The sequence below is a fragment of the Antechinus flavipes genome, chromosome X (genome assembly GCF_016432865.1).
Source record: "Antechinus flavipes isolate AdamAnt ecotype Samford, QLD, Australia chromosome X, AdamAnt_v2, whole genome shotgun sequence".
NCBI lineage: Eukaryota > Metazoa > Chordata > Mammalia > Dasyuromorphia > Dasyuridae > Antechinus > Antechinus flavipes.
Window position 1 is genome coordinate 83,331,119 of NC_067404.1, and position 27,415 is coordinate 83,358,533.

The following is a 27,415-nucleotide window of genomic DNA, read 5'->3' on the forward strand; positions in this document are numbered from 1 at the left end:
TTATCATGGGTCGGCATAGTAGGAAGAGTAATGGACTGGGAAGTCGGGAACCTGGGTTCTAGTCCAAAATCTGCTAGTAGTTAAGTTGTACAACTGCAGGTAAATCTTTTCTCTGGACCTCAATCTTCATCTCTGTAAAATGAAGGGATTGAACTAGATGACATTTAAGATTCCTTCCAACTTTATGAAATCTGATTTTATCATAATTCCTAATTCTTTATCTCCAGCTCTCATCTTCAACTGTGAGCTGAATATTTTGATTTCAAAGGCCTCTGTAGGTGCTCGCCAGGTTGACTTTAAGGGTTTTAGCATTAAGACTGGAAGCTCCTTGAAAGCATCTAGTGCTTAACACAGTATCTGGGACAGAGTAGGGGCTTAAAAAATGCTGACTGATTATCTGAGTACTTAGAATCCTGACTCAGAGGCTGATCTGACCCAAACTTAAACCTTTAAACCTTGCCCAAATATCTGTGGATCCTGAGATTGTGAAGGTCCTTAGGAGAAAACTGGCCAAATCCAAGTGAAAAATTGGAGAAGACCTGGGTGGGGGGAGAATGCAGAAATGGAATAAACTGTCTTTGAACAGTTGGCATGTGGCATAGTCAGGTGCAGCAGCTCCATCCAACTTCATTTTCTTAAAAGCCCTTGCCAACTCTTCATGAAGCCCAATGGCTACTGATGTTTTTGTGTCCAAATAGGATAGTTCTGCTGTCAGCAATGACACTCGATTGCTACAACAAATCTGTTCTAGTTTGTTGTCCTTCCGTTTTCACTTAAAAATTCTTGCGGGAGGATTTGGCTTAGTTGGTTCTCATGCCAAACTTTCTGCAAACTCATTTCCTCCACAGCTTCTTTATGTTATTTTGTGAAAGATTGTTTGTGATCATCTGTTAACTTTCTCTCTGAGGTTTTAGAGTGAGCTGGTATTCAAAATAGATGTTGCCTTCAACTACTATAAATCTGATGCCAAGCAGGAAGAAATGCTTTCTTTGCTGGCTAAAGTTATGGGTTCTTTTTGACTCTGTCCTTATCAAGACTATTTATGTTGGTTAAAATTCCCTATGAAATAATGGTCATCGGAGCAGGTTCAACTTTTTATCTATTTTACAATTTTATACTGCTCAGTGTCAGCTCATTTAAATGGACTGAAGCTGTTATAATGGCAGGTAGTATTTTCTTGTCTTTATCCTTTCTTCTAACTTGGTGCTGATTTGGACCTCTGTTTTAACTAGCCCAGGTTCAAACTACACAGATACCTGATTTTGAAATGATTTCCCCAAAAGTAACTAGTCCTTCATTATGTGTTATGAAATTGACTTTTTTTTTTTGGGGGGGGGGGGTGTTTTGTTTGTTATTTGTCCTCTACCTACTATCTTCTGATTTATAAGTAAACTTAGTTTAGAGGATCTTGTTATGTCATTCATAGAATCTACTTCAGTCTCTGCAACAGACCTTGGCAGAGTGGCTACAACCACTTTTATTATTGGTCTTTCTTCTTATGTTTGTTAAGAACAATACAAATTGAGAGTCGCTAAGTATTCCACAAAACAATATTTTTTCTTGTTACCTTTCGGTACACAATGAAATCAACTCCACCCATTCTTTTACTCCAAGGAGAACTCAAATGGTCTTTCCATCTAGGTCTTCTGATTTCATTTAGAGCAAGAATGTCAATGTTGACACAATCCAGTTCCTCAAGGAGCATTTCAAGGCATCAGTTGTTGGACTAAGAGCTCATGTTTAGAGCACCAACAAATAATTAATGGCCTATATATAAATGTCTAAAAACCAGGGATTTTTAGCACCCTCTGCCCCACTTTACACCATTCTGCACTGCAGAAGGAGAAAGGGATCTCATACAAATATACTTTTATCGGTTTTATGGGTTCATCATCTAGTGGTCAACCTGCTGGTGATGAGTTTTTCCATACCTAACTAAGCTGTCCTAAGGATAGGAGGGGCAGACTGTCACAGGGACCATTCTCAAAGTGTTTTCATTTTGGTAGAAAATGTCAGTTTTGTTCCATTGAGGTCCAGTCTTTGCAAATCAGGGGTCACCACCTCATGTCATGATGAGGCAATGGAGTAGGATTTGTATAATGTAGATACTCAGAAAAACTTTACATTCTCTGTCTAGAATGAGCTCTTCTATCAACTATACTCATTTTTCAAAGGCCTAATTCATTACTGACTGCTCTAATCTTCACTGATCTCTTTTGAGTATTTATTGCTTATATAATACTCAGTAAAAGGCAATGATCTAAAGTGTTTCTTATACGTCTGTCTTACCTCTCCAATTAGACTCTAAACCACCTAAGGGTAAGAAATATGACCCGTTTCTGTATTTCCTAAGGAAGTTCAACTCCCTAAGCTTCTGTATTCTAAACAACTCCTCAATGAATACTTTGCTATCAGTATGTATATGAATAGAAACGGGAATCCTTAAGAAAACAGAGTGTGGCTTTCTCTCCTCCCTGCCTCTACCCTGAAAAAATTTTCATCCAGGAATATATTCAGCACATCCTGGCTTCAAAAGATGTAGGGGCTATAAAAATCTTAAGGTCTGATGTTCAAGGTCATTTATGTAAGTTCCTTAAGGGCAAGGACAGTTCCATTTTTTAATCTATGTATCCCCAGTGCTTAGTACAATACCTTACACATAGTAGGCATATCCAAGTGTTTGCTGAATTGAACCTTACCATCAGCATTTCCAAATATTTCTGTCACAAAGAGAAAGCAATTCACCTTTATGCCTTCCTTAGGATCTTCTCGTATATTTATTTGTGAGGATTTCTCTCGAGATGGGCATAGCAAGTCTAGAATCTCCTCGTTGTAGATCTGTTACAAAAACAAGACAGAAGAAAAACATTAGAGCCACCTCTTTCTGCTGGGCATAGGTGGTGATGATGGGGATCCCTACTCCTGAGGAGGCTTGAGGCTGGCAGAACTCCTGAACTCAGGAGGCGTGAGATGCAGTGTGCTAAGGTGATTGCAGTAGGCCCAGCATTAAGATAATAAGGATGGGCTAAAGTGGGGAACCAAACAGAGTAGGTCAAAAATCCCATGGTGATCAGTGGTGGCATCTGGCCAATACTTCCAGTCTTCTTCAAACAGGAAGATCCAGTCTCCAAAATAATTACAATAGCCCCAAACCTCCAAATCACATTCCAGAAATTTCATTTTTATACTAAAGGAGAATTCATAAGTTATATTATGATTTTTCCTTTATGATCAAACAACAGGCACACACACACACACACACACACACACACACACACACACAAAAGAACAGAACTAAAAGGTGTCCCCAAATTCAGCAATTTGGTCTTGGCAGCTCCCACCTTCATTGCTGCTTTTATTTCACAGATACTTGAGATGTTAACAATACTCTCTCAACAGAAATTCAGCTAACTTGCTTCCAATTATCAGGTCTTTGACTGCAGGGCTCATAGCCAAAGCATCTTAACCACACACTTAGTCAGAAAAGGGACCGGTAGTAAGATTTTTAAAAAGCTTAAGCCAGAGGTTCTTGATTTGGAGCCTATACACTTAAAAAAAATATTGTGATAACTATTTTAATATATCGATCTAAGAAGAGGTCCATTGGTTTCCTAAGACTGCTTCCTCTTTTAAATCTCCACATGGCTTCCTCCTAGCCCATTTGTAAATCAAGCTTTCCATGAGGATCAAAAAAATCTAACTCCTACTCTTTGTAGGAGTTTTTTTTCCTTCCTATGAAAATGGCTATCTAATTTTCTGGAGCATATTAATGACATGGTCCTGAAATACATATGTTCAAATTGTCAGGTTAGTATCTGACTTTTCAATTTCTTTGCATTTATACATTGGCTCATAGATCTAGAACTGGAAGGGCCTTTAAAGGCCTCAATTAAATGAAAAGGCAACTGAGACCCAGGGAGGTCAACTGACTTAGATGGAGAGAATAAATCTCAGAAGCAGGCTTTGAAGTCAAGTTCTCTAACTCTAGCTAGTGAGTGCTCTTTCCACTGTACTCCACTGCTTCCTCTTCTACCCCCACCTCCCAGACACACAGCCATTATTAATGCAGGCCTCAGTTCATTTACCCAACTTACTAGGTTAACAGTGGCAGTGATATTTACATAGCAGTAAACTGAAAGTTTGCAAAGTGTTTTGTATATGGCATCATTTGATCCTCACAACCACTCTAGCTAAATGTCTTAGATGACGAAAGCAGAGTCTAACCTTGAATTCAATAGAGGTTGTTTTGAATTCAGAAAACTTGGAGTTATATCTCTTACCTCCAAGTAAGACACTTTCAGCGTGAATTCAAAATCCACCTTCTTGTCCATTTCGGTGAAAAGTAGTCGTATTACCCGAGGGATGACTCCAACTGTCGATTCGTGCTCTTGAGCTGCAGTATATGCACTTCCCATTGAAAATGTTTTTCCAGAGCCAGTCTGTCCATAGGCCAGAACGGTTGCATTATACCCTAAGCAGAAGAACAGAGATTATACACTTTGTGGTTCTCAGAACTTTTTCATTCCAGAAATAACCTGGCCTATTTCAATTAGAAGCCAATAACTCTTATCATCACTCGGTCAGCCAAATTAAAATCAAGCACTTTCAAAAACACTCAGATCTTTACCCCTTGAATTAGAGTAATATGACTGTAATTAAGTTTCAGAAGCCACGAAAAATAGAAGCCTAGTATGAATTTGTTATAAACAATCCCCTTAGCTAAAAAGACAAATCCAAGTATATTTTGCCATCAGTTAAAAAAATCCCTGTGTACCAGAATGCAATTATCTAACCCAAAAAGCCAAACCACTGACTTACTTCTACCACAGTCAGAAATCTCCAGGGTAACTTGGGTGCAAAGCATAAACAAGCTTCCTCTGATTGCCTGTTTCTTCCTCATACAAGCAGCCACTTGGGCTCCAATGTTACTGGGACCTCCTAACTCTGCTAATGATCTTGGAGTCAGCTTTCTTTCACCAATCTTTACGTAACACCTACTGTTCCCAAGCCCGTGGAAGGCAGAAGAATCAGATGGCCTGAGTTGAAGGCCCAGTCTGCCACTCACTAATTGCAACCTTAATAAAGCCACCCCAACATGCTTGTTGTGATGAAAAAACAAACTGGTGATAATTGTATAAACATGTTTACATACATTGGATTTAACATAAAAAAAAAGAAAAAAACAAATTGGTATAATTTTAGGCTGCACCTGCATGTATCTGTGTGTAGGTGATGTTGCTTCTGTCCTTGGTCCTGCTAAAACCACACAGGGGCTACTGATTATTGTGTTAATGCCAGGAAGCTGCAGACTCTCCCAAGGTCTTAAGAGATGCCAGCCTAACCTCCTCGTTTCTGTTTTAATAACTACTCCGCTGGTCATTCAGGGAAGGCAGAGATAATAGTTTGCCAGGATTTAGGAAAACATTTGACAAATTCTTTCCTTCTATTCCCTTAGACAAGATGTAGACTACTATACTATACTGAACTAAATGAATGGCCCCAAGAGGTGCCATTAATACATCCCAATGCCATCTTGAAACGGAGGGACCTAGGAATATGGGCTTGGCCCTGGGTTACCCAAAAGTTTACCGGTGACTTGGATCAAGGTCTGAATGGCCAGCTTATCAAATACACAGATGACTCAAAAGTAGGATAACGATCATAATAATGGCCAACATTTAAAAGTGAACAAAGTACCTTGCATCCATTATCTCATTTGATCTTCACAGCAGGACTAGGAGGCAAGTACTATTATTATCTCCCTCTTACAGAAGAAAGTATGGCAGAGAGAGAGAGAAGTGATTGTCACACAGCTTTAGTGTCATGGGATTGGAATTGAGGTCTGCTGGACTCCAGCAGTCTGACCACTTAGCTGTAGCCTAACAGCACATCTGTAGCACTTTAAGGTTCCCAACATGTCTCACATATATGAACTCATTTGATCTTTATAATGCCCCTGAAAAATCATGGAAATGGAAGAAACTAAGGACAGGGCTTGGAGTGACATTTAACACTCTGGATGACAGTCAGAATCTGCTAAATTTTGAAAGGCTAGAATATTGAGGCAAACTCAATTTGAGATGAAATGTGGACAAAAAGTATGAAGCAGTGGGGAAGGCACTTGACTTGAATTTTGGAACACTAAGATTCAAATCAAACACTTAGGATCTAGATTTGTAATCCAGGTCATTCACTTAATCTTTCAAGCCCCAGTTTCCTAATTTGTAAAATCAAGAGCCTGGACTTGACCAACCGCACTAAACTCTCTTCCAGTCCTAAAATAAGGATCCTTCACAACTAGGAAGTAGTGGGAATAGACAGCAGTTTGTATGAAAGAACTGGAGATTTCAATGAACTGCAACCTCAGAATAAGCCATTGGTATAATAGGGTGACCGCCCCCAACAGGCTGCCCGGTGGTACAGAGTACTCAGAATTGGGAAGGTGACAGTCTCTCTGGCTTTGGCCCTGGCCAGGCCCAGAGTTCTGATCTTTTCTAGGTACCACATTTTAGGCAGACAAACTGAGAAGCTAAAAAAAATCTAGAGAATAGTGACCAGAACAAGAAAGAAGAGTCTTCAGAATGTGGCAAGCAAGAGTTGGTAGAGGCAATTTGGGAGCATATAAAAGCTACCCTCAAATATCTGTGGCCAGGCTTTGCTCCAGGAGACCAAACTTAAAGGAGTAACAACCTGGAGGCAGATCTGGGCAAAGAACTAACAATGAGAACTATTCCAGAGTGGGCTGCCCCAAGAGGCAGCATTTCCCTTCACATTGGAAGTCTTTAAGCAAAGGTGACACGAGATGATGTGCTTTGGTCACATCTGGGCTAGACCAAATGGCCTCTGAGGTCCCTTCCAATTCTGAAACAATCCCGATTCTCCCATTTAACTAATATATGACTACAGTCAAACCATTTATGACCTTTGTGTGCCTCAGTTTTCCTACCTGTAAAAGGATGGGGTTCCAATGTATGCTATCTAAATGTCACTTGTAGGTCAACTGTTCTAAAACCTAAAAAGAATATTGCCAACAGAACTTTGCCTGCAGTAAGTGCTTAACAATTGCTTGTTGACAGATAAAAAAGTGTAGTTATTTTGTCTGTTGGTCATCACTCACTCTCCTCTGAAACTCTGTGTGAAAGTTTTTGGCTTACGACCTCTGAAGGTCACTCTAGCAACATTTCATTTAGAGAGTATCAGTGAATAATAAGGTGTTCTACAGTTTTTGTTCAGCTGTTTCAGTCATGGCCAATTCTTCGTGACCCCATTTGAGGTTTTCTTGGCAATGATACCTCTGTGTGCTTTGCCATTTCTTTCTCCAGATAATTTTATAGATAAGGAAACTGAAGCAAACAGGGTGAAGTGACTTGCCCAGGGTCACACACAGCTAGGAAGTGTCCGAGTCCAGATTTCAACTCGGGTAGCTGGGTCTTCCTAAATTCAGGCTCAGCGCTTTGTCCACCTGGCTGCCTACATTTTGTATACAGAACATAATTGAATTTGTTTTTGAATACCAAGGATCATGTCACTCATTGTTCTGTAACATAACATGTATTAATGTATGCCAGACTTGAAGCTGAGAGTTTGTTAGTCTTATTACTTAAAGGTCCAAGATTTCTGTCCTTTGAATTCAGTTAATTTTTTGGACTTTTGTGCTCTGAGTGTCCCTGTTGCTTCTTGCCATCAGTATGATTACCTGCTGTCTGTTCCAGTCCCTTCTGTTATTTTGATGCTTCTCTTGAGGAAGGGAGGATGAGCATAACAAGGAAGAGATTTAGAATCATTTCAGTTGGCCTCTCCTATGAGTGTGGGCTAGTTTGGGAACATTTCTTTTGGCGGCCTAGAAGCTTTTTTGTTTTTGTTTACTTCCTGATTTGCTGGCTCTATTACCAAGTTAAAGGCTGTCAGTTAAGTGAGCTTTGAATACAAAATCATAATTAACATCTTTGTACCTTCCATAGTTCATCGTTTTATAACTTAGGAAATTATTTTAAATCAACGATGTTCCCTTCATTAAAAAAAAAAAAAAAAGATGCAACTCAAACCTTTTCTATTGAACACAGATCTTGCAAATAAAAAAGCCAAAACATTTGTATAATAATGGATACTGCACCTAAAGCACAGATAAATGAAGCACCTTTAACCCCAAGGAAAAGCACCTATGGAAAGTCTACTCTTCTATTTCCATCAGAACCATCAGGCACAATGGCCTATGGCTCATGCTGCAGCTGCAGAGCCTTGGCCCTGCAAAAAAGCCCAGCCTCAGGTGTCAACTTTGATCTCAACAGAGATCAGAGGGGACAATGTTACTCTCACTGTAATCAACAGTACACAGACTAATCATACAAGTACACTGAATTATAAACTTAATCAGAACATCTGATTATAAATTAGGATCTAAAATCTGTTGATCAGAAGACTTGGGTTCAAATTCATGTTGATATTCACTTCCTGTAGGACTCGCCTCCAGCTCCTCACCCCTGGGGGTAGTGGACACTGGATACTCTTGAAGGCATCTCTCCCTTACAGTGTTAATCTTATTGTACAGGTCAGTTCCCACACAATCTGTCTTTAAGGGCAGCCAGATGGTAGAGTGGATAGAGTACTGACGCTGGAGTCAGTTCAAATCCAGCCTCAAAACACTTAAATACTTTTTAGTTCTGTGACCCTGGGCAAGTCACTTGATTCCAATAGGAAAGAAAGACAAGAAAGAACAATCTGCCTAGAATAATCTTAAAAAAAATCCAAGATGGAGAAATAGTCAGTCACATAGCTACAAATACAGGGGTAGGTTTATGAGGCACCAGAAGTGAGATCACATAAGAAACCTAGAGGGAAGATGATTGCTGTCTTCAGCAAGTCCGAATGGCGACTGTGTGAGCCAAAGTTAGCCTTCTTGACAGCTTTACAGAGCAGCTTGTAGTGTTTTAGCAGGGTCTAGAACACAGATTTTGGTAATGAAGTTGTGCTTGACAATCTCTAAGGTCATTTCAACTTGATAAATCCTTTTATTTCTGATTCTTTTAGATGAGATGTTCTTAACCAGAAACAGCTAGGTGGCAACTGAATAGAGTTCTGGGCCTAGAGTCAGGAAGATCTGAATTCAAATGCCATCTTAACCACTTACCAGATGTGTGATGCTGGGCAAATTATATAACTTGTTTGTCTTAGTTTCTTGAACTATGAAATGGGGATAATAATAGCACTTAGCTTCCAGGGTTGTTGTAATGATCAAATGACACAATCTTTATAATACACCTAGTGGTAGTAGGTACTTAATAAATGCTTGTTCTCCCCCCCCCCCCCTTTGTGAAGTCAAATGGAGTTAAATGACATCTTTACTTCCACATAATTGGTTTCCTTTGTAATCCCAGAAATTTAATTTTATACATTTAAATATTATTTTATGTAAATCACATATGTATATTTATGCATGATTTTAGGTATATGTTAATATATTACATACACATTTTAATAATGTTTAACATTACTTAAATATTATTAACTTAAATTCTAAGAAGGGGTCCTTAAATGGGCTTCACTGGACTGCCCAAGGGCTCCACGACATGAAAAAGGTTAAGAAAGTTTGTTTTATAAAATTTTGCAAGGCTGAATGTTGAAAACTATCTTTGCATGTATTTAGAAAATAAAAAGCTATTATCAAAATTTAAAATAAAATAAAATGAGATGGTTGAAAAAAAAGAGAAAGTTGTTTTAGATGGATTGGTTTGCCTTTTTTTTTTTTTTTTTTTTAAAATCCCTAAATGTCTTATGTCACTTTGCAGTTTAACTTGTAAATTGAATCAGGGCATCCTGGAGATCTACAAGACAACACGTCAGCACAGTAACTAGGGGTCACTGAATGTTGTCACAAGGTGATATCTGGTTTTTCAGTAACGAAGGCTAAGCATGTGTAAAGAGTAAGACGGCTCAAAGACATCCACAGCATGGACAGGCTGCCCCAGTGACTACAAGGCTAACCCTCCACACCAGGGCAAGGTACTGCCTCACCTTGAAAGATGCCCTTTATGAGAGGAGCAACTGCCGTGTTGAAGACTTCTTCCTGCTCCACTGACGGGTCGAACACAAAGTCGTAGGTGAAGCATTTGTCCCCATTGCCAACTACCACCTGGAAGAGCAAGAACAGAAGGGGGTGCCCTGGGTGATGAGGATGAACCTACTCATTGGGTAAGGTCACTGGGTCAGGAAGCCACCGGACTCTTCCCCTCTGCCCCCTTACCTGAGGTTCTCCAGGTACAAAGTTAAGGCAGCTATGGCAACCTTCATCCAGTTCCTTGGGGAGAAGTGGGCGGCAGCGCAGAGCCACCTTGACTGGGATCCCTTTCACTTCTTCCTTCATCACGGTTTCAAACTCTGAATCCTGCCAGGAGGAAAGGTGAGAACTGCTTAGTGGGATACCTGATTCAAGGACCTCTCCATCTCTTTAGCCTCCTCACAAAAGCCCCAATATCCTGTTTTCTTACCTCAGTTTCCACCCAACTGCCACAATGTCCTCAACCTCTCCAACCTCCAGATCTCTCTGGCTTTCTTATAACCATTTCAATCTCCTCAGACTACTCGCCCCCCACTCTCCTCACACCCCAAACCTCTTCACCTTCCAAAAATCTTTTCACCGCTCCCCCCTCCATCTTCTCAAAGTCTCTTGGCCTCCATCCCACCCAATCTCTTTACCTTCCAGAATACCAACATGCCCTCAGCCTCCCGCCTCTGGCCTCTGCCTCCCCCCCCAATTTCCTCACCTTCAGGAACATTAACATACCCTCAGCCTCCAATCCCGCAAGCTTCTCAGTGCCCCTCGGCCTTCGCCCAGCCCAATCTCCTTAGTTACCAATACCAACATCCCCTCCGCCTCCATCCCGCCAAGCTCCGCCCCTCAGTCTTTGCCCATCCAATCTCTTAACCTTCCATAACACCAACATCCCCTCAGCTCCCCCAAGCTCCACCCCTCAAGGCTCTGCTCCCCACCCCTCACACTTCCTAGGCTTCTGCCCCACCCCAATCTACTAAGAGTTAACAATACTAACATCCCCTCGGCCTCCACTCCCCACTTTCCTCAACTTCGGGAATACTAACATAACCATGGCCACCATCCAGCCAAGCTCCTCAGCGCCCCTCCGCCTCCACCTGCTCAATCTCTTCACCTTCCAGAATACAAATACCCTGGCTTCTGCCCCACTCAATATCCTCAACCTTACCAATACCGACAACCACGCGGTCTTCGCCCCTCCAATTTCCTCAACTTTGGGAATACTGATATTCCCTCGGCCTCCATACCACCCAATCTCTTCACCTTCCGAAATACCAACATCTCTTCAGCCTTCCCCACCCCCCCATCTCCCCACAGTCCCTTGGCTTCCGCCCAACCCAATCTCCTCAGTGTTACCAATACCAATAACCACGCGGTCTTTGCCCCCCAATTTCCTCAATTTCGGGAATACTAATATTCCCTCGGCCTCCACCAAAACCAATCTCTTCACCTTTGGGAATATTAATATCTGTGCCTCCATTTCAATAAGCTCCTCAGCGCCCCCCTTGGCCTCCACCAAAACCAATCTCATCACATTTCCCTTCGGGAATAGCAACATCCCTTCAGTCCTCGTCCCCCCCCCCCCCCCTCGCCCGCCATCTCCTCACAGTCCCTTGGCTTCCGCCCCGCGCAATCTCCTCAGTGTTACCAATACCAACAACCACGCGGTCTTCGCCCCTCCAATTTCCTCAACTTCGGGAATACTAATATTCCCTCGGCCTCCATACCACCCAATCTCTTCACCTTCCGAAATACCAACATCTCTTCAGCCTTCCCCCCCCCCCCATCTCCTCACAGTCCCTTGGCTTCCGCCCCGCGCAATCTCCTCAGTGTTACCAATACCAACAACCAGGCGGTCTTCGCCCCTCCAATTTCCTCAACTTCGGGAATACTAATATTCCCTCGGCCTCCATACCACCCAATCTCTTCACCTTCCGAAATACCAACATCTCTTCAGCCTTCCCCACCCCCCCCCCCCATCTCCTCACAGTCCCTTGGCTTCCGCCCCGCGCAATCTCCTCAGTGTTACCAATACCAACAACCACGCGGTCTTCGCCCCTCCAATTTCCTCAACTTCGGGAATACTAATATTCCCTCGGCCTCCACCAAAACCAATCTCTTCACCTTTGGGAATATTAACATCTGTGCCTCCATTTCAATAAGCTCCTCAGCGCCCCCCTTGGCCTCCACCAAAACCAATCTCATCACATTTCCCTTCTGGAATAGCAACATCCCTTCAGTCCTCGTCCCCCTCGCCCGCCATCTCCTCACAGTCCCTTGGCTTCCGCCCGCGCAATCTCCTCAGTGTTACCAATACCAACAACCACGCGGTCTTCGCCCCTCCAATTTCCTCAACTTCGGGATACTAATATTCCCTCGGCCTCCATACCACCCAATCTCTTCACCTTCCGAAATACCAACATCTCTTCAGCCTTCCCCCCCCCCCCCCCATCTCCTCACAGTCCCTTGGCTTCCGCCCCGCGCAATCTCCTCAGTGTTACCAATACCAACAACCAGGCGGTCTTCGCCCCTCCAATTTCCTCAACTTCGGGAATACTAATATTCCCTCGGCCTCCATACCACCCAATCTCTTCACCTTCCGAAATACCAACATCTCTTCAGCCTTCCCCACCCCCCCCCCCCATCTCCTCACAGTCCCTTGGCTTCCGCCCCGCGCAATCTCCTCAGTGTTACCAATACCAACAACCACGCGGTCTTCGCCCCTCCAATTTCCTCAACTTCGGGAATACTAATATTCCCTCGGCCTCCACCAAAACCAATCTCTTCACCTTTGGGAATATTAACATCTGTGCCTCCATTTCAATAAGCTCCTCAGCGCCCCCCTTGGCCTCCACCAAAACCAATCTCATCACATTTCCCTTCTGGAATAGCAACATCCCTTCAGTCCTCGTCCCCCTCGCCCGCCATCTCCTCACAGTCCCTTGGCTTCCGCCCGCGCAATCTCCTCAGTGTTACCAATACCAACAACCACGCGGTCTTCGCCCCTCCAATTTCCTCAACTTCGGGAATACTAATATTCCCTCGGCCTCCACCAAAACCAATCTCTTCACCTTTGGGAATATTAATATCTGTGCCTCCATTTCAATAAGCTCCTCAGCGCCCCCCTTGGCCTCCACCAAAACCAATCTCATCACATTTCCCTTCGGGAATAGCAACATCCCTTCAGTCCTCGTTCCCCCCCCCCCCTCGCCCGCCATCTCCTCACAGTCCCTTGGCTTCCGCCCCGCGCAATCTCCTCAGTGTTACCAATACCAACAACCACGCGGTCTTCGCCCCTCCAATTTCCTCAACGTCGGGAATACTAATATTCCCTCGGCCTCCACCAAAACCAATCTCTTCACCTTTGGGAATATTAACATCTGTGCCTCCATTTCAATAAGCTCCTCAGCGCCCCCCTTGGCCTCCACCAAAACCAATCTCATCACATTTCCCTTCGGGAATAGCAACATCCCTTCAGTCCTCGCCCCCCCCCCCCCCCCCCCCGCCCGCCATCTCCTCACAGTCCCTTGGCTTCCTTCCGCCCCGCGCAATCTCCTCAGTGTTACCAATACCAACAACCACGCGGTCTTCGCCCCTCCAATTTCCTCAACTTCGGGAATACTGATATTCCCTCAGTCTCCATACCACCCAATCTCTTCACCTTCCGAAATACCAACATTCCCTCAGCCTCCGCCTCCTTCCAATTTCCTCACCTTCGGGAATACTAACTTCTTCTTGGCCTCCATTTCAACAAGCTCTTCAGCGCCCCCTTGGCCTCTACCCAAACCAATCTTATCATGTTCCCCTTCCGGAATAGCAACATCCCTTCAGCACCCCTCCCCCCCATCTCCTTACTGTCCCTCGGCTTCCACCCCACCCAATCTCCTCTGTGTTACCAATGCCAACAACCATGCGGTCTTTGCCCTCCCAATTTCCTCAACTTCAGAAATATTAATATTCCCTCGGCTCTCCATACCACCCAATCTCTTCACCTTCCGAAATACCAACATCTCTTCAGCCCCCCCCCCCATCTTCTCACAGTCCCTCGGCTTCCGCCCAACTCAATCTCCTCAGTGTTACCAATACCAACAACCACACGGTCCTCGCCCCCCAATTTCTTCAACTTTATTCCCTTGGCCTCCATACCACCCAATCTCTTCACCTTCCGAAATACCAACATCCCCTCGGCCTCCGCCCCCTTCCAATTTCCTCACCTTCGGGAATACTAACTTCTTCTTGGCCTCCATTTCAACAAGCTCTTCAGCGCCCCCTTGGCCTCTACCCAAACCAATCTTATCATGTTCCCCTTCCGGAATAGCAACATCCCTTCAGCACCCCTCCCCCCCATCTCCTTACTGTCCCTCGCTTCCACCACCCCACCCAATCTCCTCTGTGTTACCAATGCCAACAACCATGCGGTCTTTGCCCTCCCAATTTCCTCAACTTCAGAAATATTAATATTCCCTCGGCCTCCATACCACCCAATCTCTTCACCTTCCGAAATACCAACATCTCTTCAGCCCCCCCCCCCATCTTCTCACAGTCCCTCGGCTTCCGCCCAACTCAATCTCCTCAGTGTTACCAATACCAACAACCACACGGTCCTCGCCCCCCAATTTCTTCAACTTTATTCCCTTGGCCTCCATACCACCCAATCTCTTCACCTTCCGAAATACCAACATCCCCTCGGCCTCCGCCCCCTTCCAATTTCCTCACCTTCGGGAATACTAACTTCTTCTTGGCCTCCATTTCAACAAGCTCCTCAGCGCCCCCTTGGCCTCCAAGCAAACCAATCTCTTCACGTTCCCCTTCCGGAATAGCAACATCCCTTCAGCACCCCTCCCCCCCCAATCTCCTTACTGTCCCTCGGCTTCCACCCCACCCAATCTTCTCAATGTTACCAATGCCAACAACGATGCGGTCTTTGCCCCCCAATTTCCTCAACTTCAGGAATACTAATAGTCCCTCAGCCTCCATACCACCCAATCTCTTCACCTTCCGAAATACCAACATCTCTTCAGCCGCCCCCCCCCCCCAATCTTCTCACAGTCCCTCGGCTTCCGCCCAACCCAATTTCCTCAGTATTACCAATACCAACACCACACGGTCCTCGCCCCCCAATTTCCTCAACTTTATTCCCTCAGCCTCCATACCACCCAATCTCTTCACCTTCCGAAATACCAACATTTTTTCAGCCGCGCCCCCCCCCCCATTTTCTCACAGTCCCTCCGCTTCCGCCCAACCCAATCTCCTCAGTGTTACCAATACCAACAACCACACGGTCCTCGCCCCCCAATTTTCTCAACTTTATTCCCTTGGCCTCCATACCACCTAATCTCTTCACCTTCCGACATACCAACATCCCCTCGGCCTCCGCCCCCTTCCAATTTCCTCACCTTCGGGAATACTAACTTCTTCTTGGCCTCCATTTCAACAAGCTCCTCAGCGCCCCCTTGGCCTCCACCCAAACCAATCTTATCATGTTCCCCTTCCGGAATAGCAACATCCCTTCAGCACCCCCTTCGCCCAATCTCCTTACTGTCCCTCGGCTTCCGCCCCGCCCAATCTCCTCAGTGTTACCAATACCAACAACCACACGGTCCTCACCCCCCAATTTTCTCAACTTTATTCCCTCGGTCTCCATACCACCCAATCTCTTCACCTTCCGAAATACCAACATCCCTTCAGCACCCCCCTCCCCATTTCCCACACAGTCCCTCGGCTTCCACCCCACCCAATCTCCTCAGTGTTACCAATACCAACAACCACACGGTCCTCGCCCCCCAATTTCCTCAACTTTATTCCCTTGGCCTCCATACCACCCAATCTCTTCACCTTCCGAAATACCAACATCCCCTCGGCCTCCATCTCCTTCCAATTTCCTCACCTTCGGGAATACTAACTTCTTCTTGGCCTCCATTTCAACAAGCTCCTCAGCACCACCTTGATCTCCACACAAACCAATCTCTTCACATTCCCCTTCCGGAATAGCAACATCCCCTCAGCCCCCGCCCCCCATCTCTTCATAGTCCCTTGGCTCCGCCCACTTTGCTGGATACCAACATCCCCTCAGCCTCCTGCTTCCGCCTCCCACCCCACTTTCCTCACCTTTGGAAATATAAACATCCCCTCAGCCTCCATCCTGCCGATCTCCTCAGTGTACCTTTCGGCCTCCAACCCACCCAATCCCTTCACGTTCCCCTTCCAGAATACCAACATCCCCTAGGCCCTCACCCCTCATCTCCTCAGTCCCTCGGCCTCTGCCCCCCCCCCCCAATTTCCTCATCTCTGGGAATGCTAATATCTCCTAGGCGCCTCTCATCCTCTGACCCACCCAGTCTCTTTATGTTCCCCTTCGGGAATACCAACATCCCCTTGCCCCCCCCCCCCCAATCTCATGGTCCCTGGCTTCCGCCCTCCTAATCTCCTCAGTTACCAATACCAACATCCTTTTGGCGTCCATCCCACCCAATCTCCTCACCATCAATAATATCACATCCCCTCCGCCTTGTGACCCCTACCGCCCACTTTCCTCATCTTCGGGAATATTAACATCCGTTCTGCCTCCGGCTGCCTCCTCCCCCTCTCTTCAGCATCTCTTGCATCCTACCCATCCAATCTCTTCACCTTCCAGAATACCAACATCCCCTCGGCTTTCCCCACTCACCCAATTTCCTCAGTGTTACCAATACCAACAAGTCCTTGGCCTCCATCCATCCAATTTCCTCACAGTCCTTCACCCCTCCCTCCAATTTCCTCATCTTCGGGAATACGAACATCCCCTTAGCCTCCATCCCACTCAACTGCCCCACCTGTTAGCAATACCAACATGCCCCTGTCCTCCACTCTCCCATCTCTTCAGCTTCCACAGCACCAACATCCCTTTGGCTTCTGTCTCCCCACTTTCCTCATCTTGGAGAAAACTAACATCCCCTCAGTTTCCGCCCAACTCAATCTCCTCAGTGTTACCAATACCAACATGCCCTCGGCCTCGATTCCACCCAGTCTCTTCACATTCAGGAATATTAATATCCCTTCAGCCTCCATCCCACTCAATCTCCTCACCTGTCAGCAATACCAAGATCCCCTATCCCCTCAGCCTCCGCCCTCCTACTCTGTTTCCACAGCACCAACATCCTCAGCCCTAGCCCCCATCTCCTCAGCCTCCAAAATATCAATATCCCCTTGACCCCCACCCTCCCCGATCTCCTCAGCCTCCACAGCACCAACACCCCCTCGGCCTCCAACCTCCAATTTCCCCATTTTCTATCCCCAATCTCCTCAGCCTCCACTACATTAACATCCCTCGGCCTCCGGCCCCCCCAATCACCTCAGCTTTCTCAGGCCCTTCACAACGTCAGCATATTGTCAACTGCCTCCCCTCCCCCCAATCTCTGCAGAGTTCTGACTTCCAAAGTTTCTGACTTCTTGACTCCAGCTCAGCCTATTCACCTCCCAAATCTACTCCTGTCCCTCCCCCACTGCTCCCTCCTCCCCCCTTCGGACTCTTGACGTCAATATCTCTGCAGTCTCCTCACCTTCACAATCTCCTCAGACTCTTCAACCCCCAACTCCACAGCCTCCTCCAGAGAGCCGCAATTTCCAGAGCCTCCTCCCCCCAAAGCCTCAAGCACCCCTCGGCGGGCGCAGGGCCTCGTTTTGACTAGGTCCTCCCGCGCCGCGCCGCGCCCCTCCCCTCGGCGCCGCTAGGTCTCCGTGACCCCCTGCCGCACAACCCACTTTCCACACCCCCCCCGCTGCCAGCGGCTCACCCGCAGGCCTCTGGACTCCCGGCTGCAGAGATCCCTCCCGATGCCTCCTGGAACCCGCACACCCCGCCGTACCTTTTAACCGCCAAGTTTCAAATCAGCCTGGGAGACACCGGCCAATCAGCGAGCGGAAGAAAGGAGGCGGGGCCTCCGGGACAGAGGCGAGTCCCGGGGCGCAGGCGCAAAGCGACCCGGCTCTCGCCCCGCCCCCTCTGCATCCCGCCCCGCCCAGGGAGACACCGCGGCTGGGCTGGGCTCTCCCGAGCTCCCCGCCTGCTGGGGTCCTCTTTGCTTCCGCTTCCGGCTCTCAGTCTCCGGCACGGGCGCCCGAAAGTCCAAGCTGGCGGTGGCGCCGGAGCCCCAGTCCAGGTGAGGCGCTGCCCCGCGGGGAGCTGTCCCGGGGACAGGGGCACGAGGGCGCGGCCAACTGTCAATGGGCTGGGGGCCGCCTCGGGAACGCAAAGCCTATTGCCCGAGAAGGTTGGCTCGCCCTGGCCAAGGGCTTCTGCCCTGCCTCCTCCGAGCTGCTCTGCGCCTGCGCCTGCGCGTCCTTGCCCCCTAAATGCTGAGGAGGAGGCTTGGCGAACCTGGAAAAACTGGGTTCATGCGCTGTCTCTCACACCTAGTTTGGGATCCTGGGCAAGTTACGTTTTCTCTTAGTGCTCACTGGCTCGTCTTAATGACCTGAAGGAAAGGGAATCATCTTTTAGTTAGCTCCTAGTAGGTGCAAAGCTCTTTACAAATATTTGATACAGCAACCCTCTGAAGTAGGTGCAATTATGATTCCCATTTTACAGATGAGGAAATTGAGGCAGATGGCGGTACAAGGTCCATCAGCTAATAATTTTCTGAGGCTGACTTTGAATTCAGGTGTTCTTGATTTCCTGCCCAACCACTCTATCCATTTTGCCATCGAGGTGCATGCAAATATTAACTCATTTTTGTCCAGCCGGCATTAGATGGATGAGGATAATGTGTGGAAATTGATCGGGGAGGGAGGGTTTGGCTCAGATCACCTTGGCAACATTCTGATGAATGTTCTGATTGAACTACAGAATTTTAGAGCAAGAGTTGAAAGGGCCTGCAATTTATTTATCCATTCATTCATTTCTTTCTTTATTTGCTGAGATCATTGGGGTTAAGTGACTTGCCCAGGGTCACACAGCTAGGCAGTGTTAAGTGTGTGAGAACAGATTGGAACTCCGGTCCTCTTGGCTTTGGGGCTGATGCTCTATCCACTGCGCCACCTAGCTGCCGGAAAGGTTATCCTTATTTTCCAGAGGAAACATCAAAGACCCAGAGAGATGTAGTGATTTTCTCCAAAATGGAATTAGAACTCTGGTCCAGAACTAGCACTCACTCTCTCAGTCAATTGTGTGCTGGTTTGACTCAGCCCTCTCAGCTGAATGCCAGTTTATGTTTGTTCTCCTCAGCCCCTCCCCAGAAATGGAAGGCCAGATTCCTTATGATGATTACCCGGTGGTCTTCTTGCCACCCTATGAGAATCCCCCAGCCTGGATTCCTCCTCATGAGGTGTGTTGTTATCCCCTTCTTCTTGTGTGGGGCCAGTGGGGAAATGGGGAGGCTGTCGTGACTCGGGTTTGATGCCTGGACTCAGTGACTGATTGTAGGGGAAGGCTTAGAATGAAACAATTCTGCCTCACTGTCCTGCCTAGGAACCTTCTCTAAAGGCCTTTTGACATTCAGCTCTGTCCCTGGTACCTTTGAAGTGGAATTGCAAGTCTCAGTGTGTCCCTCCCTTGGGGAGACCCTTCTAAACAATTATTTGTTGTTAAGTCATTTCAGTTGTGTCCCACTCTTCATGACCCCGTTTGGGATTTTCTTGGCAAAGATACTGAAGTGGTTTGCCATTTCCTTCTCCGGCTCATTTTACAGATGAGGAAACTGAGGCAAACAGGGTGAAGCGACTTGCCCAAGGTCATACGGTTAGTGTTTGAGGCTGGATTTGAACTAGGAAGCCCAGTGCTCTATCACCTAGCTACCCTAACAACTCCAATTTACTGTACTCTAATTCCTGCCCAACCTGTCCCTTCTAGGGCATTCTAAACACGTAGAGCCCAATGGTTTTCATTTCATCAGGAGGAGAAGACTCAGCTGGGTGATATTGGTGGGCCTCCTTGTGCCAAGTCCATGACTACTCTTTCTTGTCCTGGCTCCAGAATGAGCTGAAAGTAAAACAGAGGGAGGACCTCTGGAAAGGGAATGTGATTCCTGGGGGTGGGCTATGTATTGCAGAGGGTCTACCACCCAGACTACAACAATGAATTGACCCAGTTTCTGCCTCGGACCATCATGCTGAAGAAGCCCCCAGGAGCCCAGGTAAGCCTGCGGAGCGTCCTTTTCTTATACCAGGTTGAGTTGACCTTGCCGAGGGCATTTGCTTAGAGCTTAGCCTAGGGTTGAAGTAGAATAGTAATCCGAGGCAGACCCCGTTTCCCCCCACAATCCTGGGAGTGCTGAAATGCCACCACCGATTTTCATTTCTCTCTTTAGAAGAGCCAAGTCAGCTTTAGTGTTATCCTTTGTGGGACTAGATGCTCTTGTCCATGTGCCTTCTCTGCTGAATCTCCTTCACCGTGTCCTTCTCTTACAGTTGGGATTTAACATCCGTGGGGGAAAGGCCTCCCAGCTGGGTATCTTCATCTCCAAGGTGGGTCAGTGAACAAGGGAACATCCTGCATTATATTTGACTGGCTCGTCTACAAGTAGAGCCCTAGTTGGCCTGGTGTTAGGAGATGGATGCTCTAGAGTTCACAAAGCGATTCTTTATTCTTGGCAGACCCTTATCTTAGTTCCACCCCCCTGACTGCCAGATCAGCTGCCCCCTGTCTGGTTCATACAGGCTTCCCTACAAAGCCGTTTTCCTACAACCCTTCCATGTGTCCTTCATATTCCTGACAGGTGATTCCTGACTCAGATGCCCATCGGGCAGGACTACAGGAAGGAGACCAGGTTCTAGCTGTAAATGAAGTGGATTTCCAAGATATTGAGCACAGCAAGGTGAAAGAGTCCCCAGCCCTGTGGATGGGTCAGATTGGGCAACCCAGGAAAGTGTGACACGCAGCCAGTGTTGGGGGTCTTGGGGCCTGTATTGGGGGTGCCAGGGGTCTGTGTTTCTGCTTTTTCCTAGCTCCTTCTGCCTTTCAGGCTGTGGAGATCCTGAAGACAGCCCGAGAGATCAGCATGCGTGTCCGCTTCTTCCCCTACAGTATGTTTCTGAGTGAAGGGCCCTGATAGTCACAGTTCTATTTGTAATTGCCAAGGGCCCTGGGTTGTAAGATACTTTAGCAGCAGAAACTGGGAGCAGAGAGGGAGGCAGGCTTTCTGCCACGAGAGAGCTGTACCCTTTCTTCTGTGGATTTTTCTCATCCCCAGATTATCATCGCCAGAAGGAGAGGACTGTACACTAGGAGCTGCACCCTTCCCCTGCATGTAGAATCTCCCTGGAATACCGGACTTAGAAAGCACCCAGGAAATCTTGCGCTGAACCAGACCTCAGCCTGCACTGCCCTGAACTACACTGCACTTTCTCTCATTTTCTGGGTGGACGTCAGGCCTAGTAAAGGCAAGGGAACCTTTCTAGGGAGAATCCCCTTCCTCTCTGCCAGCATTGATCTGTGACAGGGAGCCCAATGAAAACCTCATTCCCCCTCTCCCCTGATAAATAAAAGGAAAATCTGGATTACTGTTGATGTGGCTTTATCATTTGGATTGGGCAAGCGCCACATTCAAGTCAGGGAGAGGGCGGGCTGTGAAAATCTTTGTAACAGGCAATGAGGTGGCAAGTAGCGCCCACTTCCGCCACGGGCACTGTGCTTAAGGGCTTCTCTTGTGGTTAGCATAAGCCTCGGCTCTGGTTTCCCCAAATCAGGGCAGCCTCGTCTGCCATCTCTCCCACCCCGAGGCCTGCTTCCCTTGTTTTCGGCACTCATAGCTGAAGCCAGCTATACAAAAACCTGGTTTGCCACCCATCTGGGGCATGAACCTGTACAAAAGGGAGAGTGTGGAAGGGAAAGGATAACAGGGTACCCCTAAGTTTGGGATCTGAGACCAAAGCAGAGCTGAGAAGAGCAGGTGCTAATCCCATGCCCGAACTAACAATTCCGGGGCAAATAAACAAACCAGTGTTGCTAAAGGCCTTCTGGTCGACCTGTTGTCTGGCCAGGAGGTAAATGGGATGGTATGGGGGGGTCATTCTAGAGCTCTAAAGCCAAAGAAAACCATTGTGGTGGCCATGTGTGATGGAAACTTCGCCTGAATGAGGGTGACCCCATCCTCTTAGCTCCCAGCCTTCCCCAGGCCTATTCTGCCTCACTTCTGTTTCCTTCCCTTTGCTTCCCCAAGAGCTGAAATTAAGCTGCTTAACGCCTACCCTCTTTCTGGGTCTGCCATCCTCTTTCTCCCCTCCACCTCCACCTCCACCTCTGAAGTGTGAACCGTATTTGTTCCTGCAATGGAGTGGCTTCCCAAGCCCCTACTCTTTTGGACAGTGGGAGGGGTCTGGCTAGGCGGGGTGCAGGCAGTCAGAGGCCTTGGCCGATCGGGTCAGGCCGGGGGGGATATGAGACGACTGGCGTTCAAGGCCGAGAGGCCGGATGAGCATGGGGGCAGAGCGGGATCCCTGCCCTGTTGCAGCCCAGACTGTCACCGTCAGGCTTTTAGGGTTAGGCAATCTCGGTTCGCAAATTGCGGTTGGGCCAGAGAAGAGACTTGTGGGATGTGGGCTCGAGCCCCACGGCGGGAGCCGATTGGCTGAGCCTCGACGGCTCGCTTCTATTGGTCACACGGAGAGGTCCATTTCCGCGGCTCTCTCGTGATTGGCCGCTCTAAAAGTCACGGGATTGCCGGGAGGGGCGGGTTTGTTTACTTCGGGACCTCCGGACTTTGCTCGCTCCGCGCCCCTTCTACTGCCCCCCCGCCCCCTCAGGGACACCTGTGAGGTTCCCACCCAACCGACCGTAGGTAGGGGGGCTGGCGAGGGGCCCCTCCGAGCTTCCTCGGCCGTCGGGCCCAGGGGGCGAGGCTTTCAGAAAGGAGGGGATGGGCGGCCCGGAGGGGAACAGGGACACGCGGGGGGCCGGGGGCGATGCTAAGCCATTTATTAAAGAAGCGAATGGAACAGAGAAGACGCGGGCGAGCCGGGCAGCTTGAGGCTGAGGGCTGATCGAGACCTTCCCACCCCGATGAGGAGGGAAGGCTGGAGGCCATCAGGACCGCGCTGGGAAAGGCTCGGCCTCCAGAAAATCCAGTGTCACACCCCGGCCTCCTCTGGGGTCGAGCTGTCTGTCTCCGTGGGTTCCGGCTGAGCCGGACTGCGGGGGCAGCACCCGGGAAAGAGAGGCGAGGGACAGACTGAGATGATGGAAGGAACCTCGGAGGGGGCAGCAAAACTAGGAGCGCGAGGTTCAAATCCACTAAGTAGAGCCCGCCCACTGTGAGGTGGGGATAACGGGCTCCCCCGAGTGGGGCTGGCTTCTTAGCAGGAGCAGCCGCCGCCGCCCTCAGCAGCGGGCTCACTCGCCTTCTCCAGAGTGATCTCCACCACTGGGGAGGGAGTTAAGGAAGTTCCTGAGCAGTGGGGTGAGGGTGGGAGTGGGGCAGAGGATGGAGGGAACTCCTGGGCCAGGGGATCGGGGCTGTCCGGCGAAGTGGGGGGAAGTGGAGGTGAGGCTCAGTGAAGTAAACTGGACCTTCTGTCTCCGAATTTTGTCCTTTCTGTCTCTGTCTCCTTGTCTCTTTCTGTCTCTGTGTCTATCTCTCAGGGGCAGGGCATGTTGGAAGGAGATCAGGGTGTGAGGGGAGCCAGACAGGCAAGTCCTTGGGCTCAGTTCTGTTTTCTTCTCCTCCCCAGGTGCCAAAAGTGCGATCTTTTCAGCTCCCGACCCCCAACCAAGTTACCTTATATGCCTGCCCCCCTCCCAACCCCCCCCCCCAACTGGGCTGGGAAACAGGATACGTTCGCCACTGCTTTCCTCTGGGACACTATTCATGAAAGGCAGTACAGAAGCCACTCGCCGGAAGAGCTAGGGATGTGCAAACATACATAATACTACATACATACATGTCCACATATAAATACAAGTTGATTGTGATTTGTTTTGGGAGGACTGTCGGGAATGACACAGAGGAGAGGGAGGAATGGGATCTCCGGGCCAGTATGTGGACAAAGGGCAGTCCTCATCTCCCTCATAATAGTGTAAGGGTTTCCAGCAGGGACAGAATAGTCAACTGAGCTCTCTCCTTTTCTCCAAGACAGTAAAACATCAATTAGCCAAGGGTGGATTGGAATGGGGCTGCCATTAAGGGAAGGAGAAGCAAGTGTTACCTGCTTGACATTGTACCCAGTTTTGGCACTAGTCTCGATAAACATGACATTCAGTTCCTTGGCTTTTTGTTTTCCCTCCTCTGATGAAACTTCCCTGGATAGACCAGAGAGGGATGAGTTCCGACGCAGAGGTATAAAAGACCTCTTTTGCCCCAGAAACCATTTTTCCCCCGAGAGAGTCACTAATAGAGGGCCCGATATTCAGCTCAGCAGAAGTCTAAGACAGCCACCTAGACCAGTTCTGCCCACTGTTCAGCTTGGGCCAAGAACCCCAGAAGTGGCAGCCCCAAGACTCTGGCTCCCACATCCTGGCAACTCCCCCCTCCCATCATACAGGCCTGTCTAGAGCTCAGGTACTAGGTGACCCACAGGAGGCCCTAAGTCTACCCCAAGACACAGCCCTTGAGCCTCTCACCTCTTCTGGCCCAGGTCATTCTTGTTCCCCACCAACATGATGATGATATCCCCACCTCGCTCTGTCCGGACGTCACGGATCCACCTGGTTGTCTGGTAGAAGGTGTTAACGTCTATAGAGAAAAGGTATTGGTGGGGGGAGGGGGTCTAAGAATCTCAGAAGGTTCTTACCCTTATCCCTTTCCCCACTTTCCGGGAACTCACAAAATCCCAGAATACCCACTTGTAATATCATAAACAATAACAGCAACAGTGGAATCCCGGATGTAGCTGGGAATGAGGCTTCGGAAACGCTCCTGGCCGGCGGTATCCCATAGCTGCAGCCTGATCTGGGGAAGACAAACTCCCCAAAGGTTAATTACCCACCTTACACGACTAGACAGAACCAACATTGATTTGGAGGAACAAAAGATCTAGGATCTCAAGGGAAATAATGAACAAAGTAGGGATGAAGGGTCTTTTCGTGCCAGATCTCCAACTTAAATGGAGACTAGCAATAAAAACGATTTGGTGCTGGTTAAAAATGAAAAGACAGATCAGTGGAACACACTAGATGAGCCAGGTCCAGAAGTCATTTCACCTAGTATTTGATAGACCAGAGAACACAGACTACTGGGAGAACGGTTCTGTGTTCAACGAGAATGGCTGGAAAAACTGGAAAGCAATTTGGCAGAAATTAAGTTTTGAGCAGTAGCTCAAAAAACTCCAAATGAATACCCGACCTGAGCTTAACAGGTCATGGCATTTTAAAATTAGAAGAGAATGGAAGGAGGTGTCTTGTACAACTGTGGTTTGGAGAAGAATTCTTAACCGAGAAAGAGATGCAGGTGATCAAAAAAGGAAAGCCAGACAACTCCAGGCACAAGCTTAAAAGCTTTGGTTTGAACAGGATGCAGCCGAGAAGGCACACTGTCTGCGTGGTGGTGGGAATCTCTGCAGCAGGTATCTCTGACCAAAGCTCGAGATCCAGGGTACGAGAGAAATGAACAAATGTGGCAGACTCTGTATGGACGGCCTGCGTTAAAATGCTGTTCATAAACCTTAGAAATGGAGAAGTCTGCAAGCTCATGGCCATGGAGAGGGGGAAAGGGGAAAGTGGAAAGTTTGAGGCTACGTATCCTCTGATGGAAAGTAGACTGCATTTAGAATCAGAAAGCCTGCTGTGCTTTGTGGCACTGGGCAATTCCTTCCCCCTCCGGACCTTTTTTTTTTTTTTTTTTAAATTTTATCATGAAAGAGTTGGCCTGGAGAACAGGACAGTCTTATATTAGTCTCTCTCTTAAACTGTTGATCACTTACTGAACGATCCTCTAGGTACATGGTCTTAGACAAGAAATCGATCCCAATAGTTGCCTGAAAGAGAGGGGGGGGGGAAGAGAGACAGGGATACAGAGGCAAAGAGTGAGGGAGGAAAAAGGGAGGGAAGGAGGGAGGGGGGAGAGAGAGAGAGAGACAGAGAGAGAGAGAAAGAGAGAGACAGAGAGAGATAGAGAGACAGAGACAGAGAGAGACAGAAAGAGAGACAGAGAGAAAGAGAGAGACACAGAGATAGAGAGACAGAGACAGAGAGAGACAGAGAGAAAGAGACACACAGAGAGACAGAGACAGAGAGAGAGAAAGAGAGAGACAGAAAGAGAGACAGAGAGATAGAGAGACAGAGACAGAGAGAGACAGAGAGAAAGAGACACACAGAGAGACAGAGACAGAGAGAGAGAAAGAGAGAGACAGAAAGAGAGACAGAGAGATAGAGAGACAGAGACAGAGACGGAGAGAGACAGAGAGAGAGACAGGGACAGAAAGAGAGAGACAGAGAGAAAGAGAGAGAGACAGAGAGAGAGGCAGAAAGAGAGAGAAAGAGAGAGACACACAGAGAGAGACAGAGAGATAGACAGAGAGACAGAAAGAGAGAGAGAGAGAGACAGACAGACAGACAGACAGACATAGAAAGGTGTTGGAACTCAGTTATTAAGTGACCTCTCCCCCCAAACCAAAGAGGAGGGCCAACAAGCTGCTAATGTCTGGAAGTCTCCCAGTCCCGTTGCTGCCTTGAAGGGCTGGGTGGGGGCTGCCCAGCTTCTGAGCGGATCCTCTCTCACCTGGTAGTTGTTGTCGAAGCTGTCGTACACGAATCGGGTGATGAGTGAAGTCTTCCCCACTGTGGGCGAGAGGAGCAGTGGCGCTGCGTGTGAGGGAGACCGCGACTCTCCCCCGTGCGGCTCCCTTCCTCTTCGCCCCTCTCCTTCCCGGCCCCTGCCCTTCCCGCCGTGGCGCCCCCTGCCAGCGCCGGCCGTCCGGGCCCTCGCCGCCAGTCCCGATCCTCCCTGCCCTCAGCCCGCCCCTCCCGGCCGTCAAGCTCCCCACCCGGCGCCCGCAGCGAACCGCTCTGCTCCCCCAGGAAGACCATCTTGAACTTGCGCGACGCCAAGCCGAAGTCATAGAAGTCTTCGGTTCTGGTGGCCGCGTCTCGGTACATCCGGCCCGGCTGCACCGTGATCCCAGACCTCTCCGAGGCGGGGAGCTGGGCCATCTTGAGCCCCGGCAGTCTCTGCTGGTCGGGTGGCAACTTAGAGGGACCGGGGTTAGGGATGGAATGAAGGCTAGGGAGCCCGGCGGGTGGCCTTGGCCACGCCCCCTGCGGACGCCCGGCACGTGCCAGCCTTTGCCTGGGGGGAGGAGTGTGCCGGTCAAACTGTCCCGCCCCCGGGGAAGAGTAGAGGGCTGGAGGCTGGTGCTTGGGGGCCCGCCAGCCCCCCGCTCCCCGCTCTGGCCCCCAGTCACTCGTGGAGGTGGTCGGCCGCTGCCGGCCGCCAGGTGCATCGTTCAGGGCTCCCCCGAGCC

General features: G+C 48.5%; 3 protein-coding genes across 8 annotated transcripts in view; 1 reads left to right on the top strand and 2 right to left on the bottom strand.

Annotated features, from left to right (window-relative positions):
• The window catches only part of KIF4A (kinesin family member 4A), a 78,521-nt gene extending 60,653 nt beyond the window's left edge, over positions 1-17,868 (bottom strand). The window contains exons 1-5 of the mRNA XM_051969267.1: positions 17,821-17,868; positions 10,241-10,381; positions 10,012-10,129; positions 4,281-4,471; positions 2,746-2,838 (exon numbers count right to left, since the gene is read on the bottom strand). Coding sequence (XP_051825227.1) covers positions 2,746-2,838; positions 4,281-4,471; positions 10,012-10,129; positions 10,241-10,360 — 522 coding nt within the window. The 5' untranslated portion in view covers positions 10,361-10,381; positions 17,821-17,868. The remainder of the gene's footprint in view (positions 1-2,745; positions 2,839-4,280; positions 4,472-10,011; positions 10,130-10,240; positions 10,382-17,820) is intronic.
• Positions 17,869-18,063: 195 nt separating this feature from the next.
• PDZD11 (PDZ domain containing 11) lies at positions 18,064-21,528 on the top strand. Of its 3 annotated transcripts, none has more exons than XM_051969270.1 (7): positions 18,064-18,186; positions 19,251-19,350; positions 20,074-20,157; positions 20,432-20,488; positions 20,740-20,838; positions 20,969-21,046; positions 21,214-21,528. In XM_051969270.1, the coding sequence occupies exons 2-6, from the start codon at positions 19,264-19,266 to the stop codon at positions 20,999-21,001; spliced, it is 360 nt and encodes a 119-aa protein (XP_051825230.1). In that variant the 5' UTR covers positions 18,064-18,186; positions 19,251-19,263; the 3' UTR covers positions 21,002-21,046; positions 21,214-21,528. The 3 variants fall into 3 exon arrangements, with proteins under 3 accessions (XP_051825230.1, XP_051825229.1, XP_051825228.1); XM_051969269.1 differs by having other exon boundaries at positions 18,069-18,186; positions 20,986-21,046; XM_051969268.1 differs by lacking the exon at positions 18,064-18,186 and having other exon boundaries at positions 19,232-19,350; positions 20,986-21,046.
• Positions 21,529-22,922: 1,394 nt separating this feature from the next.
• On the bottom strand, positions 22,923-27,415 carry RAB41 (RAB41, member RAS oncogene family). 4 transcript variants are annotated; one of them, XM_051968411.1, is made up of 8 exons: positions 26,939-27,415; positions 26,674-26,732; positions 25,877-25,930; positions 24,801-24,906; positions 24,579-24,690; positions 24,164-24,257; positions 23,795-23,861; positions 22,923-23,382 (listed from the first exon to the last, which is right to left on the bottom strand). In XM_051968411.1, the coding sequence occupies exons 1-8, from the start codon at positions 27,102-27,104 to the stop codon at positions 23,315-23,317; spliced, it is 726 nt and encodes a 241-aa protein (XP_051824371.1). In that variant the 5' UTR covers positions 27,105-27,415; the 3' UTR covers positions 22,923-23,314. The 4 variants fall into 4 exon arrangements, with proteins under 4 accessions (XP_051824371.1, XP_051824368.1, XP_051824369.1 ...); XM_051968408.1 differs by having other exon boundaries at positions 26,957-27,246; XM_051968409.1 differs by lacking the exon at positions 25,877-25,930 and having other exon boundaries at positions 26,939-27,250.

What these genes read in the sequence shown, in the direction of transcription:
- PDZD11 (XM_051969268.1), top strand. Translation starts at nt 19,234, where the DNA reads ATGTTTGTTCTCCTCAGCCCCTCCCCAGAAATGGAAGGCCAGATTCCT. An exon ending in CCTGGATTCCTCCTCATGAG is followed by an intron (nt 19,351 to 20,073) that starts GTGTGTTGTTAT and finishes TATGTATTGCAG; the next exon opens with AGGGTCTACCACCCAGACTA. An exon ending in AAGATATTGAGCACAGCAAG is followed by an intron (nt 20,839 to 20,985) that starts GTGAAAGAGTCC and finishes TCTGCCTTTCAG; the next exon opens with GCTGTGGAGATCCTGAAGAC.
- RAB41 (XM_051968411.1), bottom strand. Translation starts at nt 27,104, where the DNA reads ATGGCCCAGCTCCCCGCCTCGGAGAGGTCTGGGATCACGGTGCAGCCG. An exon ending in TGTACCTAGAGGATCGTTCA is followed by an intron (nt 24,907 to 25,876) that starts GTAAGTGATCAA and finishes TGTCTTCCCCAG; the next exon opens with ATCAGGCTGCAGCTATGGGA. An exon ending in CTGGGTACAATGTCAAGCAG is followed by an intron (nt 23,862 to 24,163) that starts GTAACACTTGCT and finishes GCACATCCCTAG; the next exon opens with CTCTTCCGGCGAGTGGCTTC.